A 4,206-nucleotide genomic window follows, 5' to 3' on the forward strand; every position below is an offset into this window, starting at 1 on the left:
TGCGATGGAAATCCTTCCTCCAGGTTCCGGAGCACCCCACTATTGCTGGAAATTCCTAACAAGATATCCTTTAGCCGTCCTGACTTGTCATACTCCCACACAGTGAAGCAGCACACGGGGGTAATGCACTCCCCTCGCCGCCATCTTCCCGTCGTATAACCATATAATTTGATCAGTATCATTTTCCAGTATCCCCCCTTTCCCTCACTTCCTCCCTCTCTTTGATCCCTCTCCTCAACTCTATTGGTCTCTTCTATTTTCATGAGGTCCCTTTTTTATTTTTTTTTTTTTCTTTCTACATAGAAAGAACATACAATCCTTGACTTTCTGAGTCTGACTTATTTCACTGAACATGATACTCTCAAGTTCCACCCAGTTTCCTACAAATGACATAATTTCCTTCTTTGTGGCTGAATAAAACTTCATAGTGTATGTGTGTGTAAAATTTTATTGGTTCTTTTTATTTATACATACAAGGAGGTTGAGGGAGAGGGAGGGAAGAACAGTAGAATGAATCAAACCTAAATTTCTTATGTACATACATTAATATACCACAGTGAACCTCACCATAGTGTATATCCATAAGGCACTAATTTAAAAAAAAGCAACTATAAGTAAATAGCAGAAAGATCAGTAGAGGGAAGGGAATGGGGAGTAGTGAAGAGGGAGGAAAGGGGAAGTACTGGGGACTGAATTAGGGCAATTATATTCCATGCTTTCATAATTATGTCTAACTAAAAATACATTTTTAATTTATTTTTAACAATATAGTGAATATCCATAAAATATGTGAGTCAGTGGTTTTTAGTACTCTAGGGGCTTCAGGAATTTCTTAGATGCCCTTTCCAACCCTGTAGGAATCCTGGGTGGTTTTAGTAAACAGCCCCTATGGTTCTGAGTCACCTCCAGGGTTGAGAACTGCTGCAATATTGTGTTGAAGTGTTGTGAGTCTGTTAACCGTTGACCTGGATTAGGGTCACTTTGCATTGGATTGGAATACTTGTTTAGTCATTTTAATTAGCTTTATGACAGAGAACAGCCCTATTTGACTGGAGCCTTTGCTTTCTCTATTCCCATTTCTTAACACATATACTCCACCCAAACTCCCAACTCCAGCTGTGTGCAGGCCCCTCAGTTTCTGCACTGGCTTGCTCTCCATCCTCTCCTGATTCACCCAACTCATTGCTGTATCTTCCAGGTATTCGTGTAAGCATCATTAACACAAAGAGGCCACTCATTTGCACTATACCTTTTCTCTCCTTGTGCATAACATGTTCTCACAACCAACCGTGGGTTAACATCTATAGAAGAAGGGCCATATTGTTCATTGTTTCCTTTTGGACACAGCTCAGTCACACCCAGACCACTGCCTCAGGTTCAAATACATCTGATTCAGACCTGCAAATACTCTCCTGAGGTAGAGGGTAGGGCCTATGTGTACCATCATTCACCTTTTGTCCACTTTTTGTTTGGTATATGCTGTCATTTAAAAATTGAGCCAGTTCTATAAACAAACAATGGGTGTTTCACTCAGATATCTAGGACTTGCTGAGAAATCAGATCCATCAGAAGTCAGCATTTACCATTGTGCTTGCTTCCAAAGGCTTACTTTGTTCTTCTTATTCAGTTGTTTTTCTTTTGATGGAGAAATGAGAGAGATTTCCTGTACCTAGTAGAGGCTCATTACTTCACAATTCCTCCTTCAAATTATCTGCCTAGTTTCTATGTGCATTTCACTCTGAGAGGCCCCTGAGAGGGAGTCTTCCCAGCAAGGATGGAAAGAAAGGACAGATGTAATGAGATTGGGTAACATGTTTTTTGTCTTGGTGATGTGTTAAATAAATTGCAAAACTTTGTCAAGACTTGATTATGATCTCCGGTCCATTAGAATTTGGGAGTAAGATTAATAATCATCCTTGGTTTTATAATTGTATACTGATGGTATAATTTTAGACAGGATAGCTGCCTGGGGCTCACAGGGCTTGATAAATTGCTCGTGAAGGGGGATTATACTGCAGAATTTTATAATTACAGGTGTGTTCCTCCCACCTACTCCCATTAGTGATTTCATTCAATTTTCATCTGTGAAATTTAGAATGAACAGTGAATTTCATGTTTAATCTCTCTTTTTCCTTTCCTTATTTGCAGCTCATTTATAATAGCTTTGCTCAGTACCTAGTCAAGGAGAAAGGGTATGATAAGGAATTGCTTACTGTGACCCCAGAGGATTGGGATTTCTGGTAAGTCTTTTCTTTTTCTTCTTCTTTTTTAATGTCTGCACATTCCCTGTGGTTTTTAATTATTGCTGATAAAATTTTACTGTTTCCTCTTCTATAAAGGTAGAAAGCAAAATGTGAAATTGAGTCAAAAGACAAAATGCCTTCTACACTAAGTTTTGCATCTAATGAGTTAAAATATTTTCTACTTTAAACACATTTAGACTTGCTTAATTAGATCTGAAAAGAAACTAAGAGCTTAGGTGACTAATTCAGATATGGTTTGTTATAATTAAAATTTTCAAAGTTTATTAATAACTAAAATTTACATCTTTGTAAAGAATTTGACTTATTATCCTTAAAATAAAAGAACAGTAAAACAGGAGGAATCATCATGTTTTAAGTAACTTCACTAGAACTTTTGGTTTTGGTAATTTGGTTGGGCAAACCTGCCTACCTTTTATTGCCCCCCTTCATTCCTGGTTTAGGATTCTCGGCTTCCCAAAGCCTCCTATATCTTTCTTCCTCATTTTAATGACACAAACAAAAATCATAAGCCACTTGAAATTGTTCTGCGAGGTTGAGTAGTAGCACACACCTGCAATCCCAGTGGCTCTGGAGACGGAGTCAGGAGGATCACAAGTTCAAGGCCAACATCAGCAACTTAGCAAGGCCCTAAGCAACTTAGCAAGACCTTGTTTCAAAACAAAAAAATAAAAAGGGATTATGGCTCAGTGGTTAAGTGCCCCTGGGTTAAACCCCTGGTATCAAATAAATAAATAACAACAAATGAAGAAGTGAATGAATGAATAAATAATTCAGTTTGAAATTAATAGTAACACTAAAACACTAAAATGCATGTATAATGTTCTTATATCATACATTCCTATGTTATTTGGTTAGTCTTTTGATATATCCCTTAAATTAAAGGAAGAAAACAAACATCCTAACATATGAAACAATTGGCTTTGGAAATTAGAAAGAATGTAAGTAATGCTGCTATAGCAGCCTTTGATTTTAGTAATCTCTTGGTGTTTGCAGGTAATTATACCTCCTTTTATTATTTCAAATAATAAATCTATACTCATTTTTCTCCTCAGATCCCACAAGGCTTTTATAGTAAATAACTTAAAACTTCATATCTGACTTTATTTTACTTGGTTTCAATAATATGGCTTGCCCAGAGGGGACCTAAATTGAGACAAATCCTAAAGAAAGTAGTGAGAAGTTAACTTGTAGAAAACAGATCTCTCTCTGTGTGTGTGTGTGTGTGTGAGAGAGAGAGAGAGAGAGAGAGATGTATTTTAAATAACATTTGCACATTTTAACAGGCATAGGAAAATTTTCGGGTTATTTTTTTTCTCTCTCTCTTTTGAGTGTCAGATTTGTCTTTTCTAAAACCTAAAGGTTTTACAAACTAAACATACTGCCCTTTGCCTATTTAACAGTTTTCCTTATATGCCTCTTTTGTGATAGATATTTAATTTTTAATTCTTGGATTTTTTGTTTGATTAACATATCATTTGCCTGGGCAAGAGAATCCCTTTGTAACATTGTAACTTTTGAATAATATAGATTATTATTTCTTAAGTTAGCTAAATATATGAATTGATTAACAGTCAAACTTTCCTTAGTTGCAAGGGTTTGGCATTGGATCTGGAAGATGGGACCTTCATTAAACTTGCGGATAATGGCACTGTGCTCAGGTAATAAAATTTAGTTGTGAAATTAAAATCTTACTTTCTCCAGGATACAGTATTTTTTTTTTCTTTTTTTTTTTTTAATTTTTTATTGTGGGTTGTTCAAAACATTACAAATTTCTTGACATATCATATTCCACACTTTGATTCAAGTGGGTTATGAACTCCCACCTTCACCCCATACACAGATTGCAGAATCACATCAGTTACACATCCATTGATTTACAAATTGCCATCCTAGTGTCTGTTGTGCTCCGCTGCCTTTCCCATCCTCCACCCTCCCCCCTCCC

At 36.4% G+C, this 4,206-nt stretch overlaps 1 protein-coding gene across 3 annotated transcripts in view; it reads left to right on the top strand.

Annotated features, from left to right (window-relative positions):
* Nt5dc1 (5'-nucleotidase domain containing 1) overlaps positions 1 to 4,206 on the top strand; it is a 137,328-nt gene that overhangs the window by 13,662 nt on the left and 119,460 nt on the right. For all 3 annotated transcript variants that reach the window (XR_007343362.1, XM_015500409.2, XM_015500418.2), the window contains exons 2-3: positions 2,149 to 2,240; positions 3,851 to 3,922. Coding sequence is in view for 2 of the 3 variants with exons in the window: in XM_015500409.2 (XP_015355895.1) it covers positions 2,149 to 2,240; positions 3,851 to 3,922 (164 nt within the window). In the remaining variant the exon portion in view is untranslated. The remainder of the gene's footprint in view (positions 1 to 2,148; positions 2,241 to 3,850; positions 3,923 to 4,206) is intronic.

The sequence above is a fragment of the Marmota marmota genome, unplaced genomic scaffold (assembly GCF_001458135.2).
Source record: "Marmota marmota marmota unplaced genomic scaffold, marMar, whole genome shotgun sequence".
Classification (NCBI taxonomy): Eukaryota; Metazoa; Chordata; class Mammalia; order Rodentia; family Sciuridae; genus Marmota; species Marmota marmota.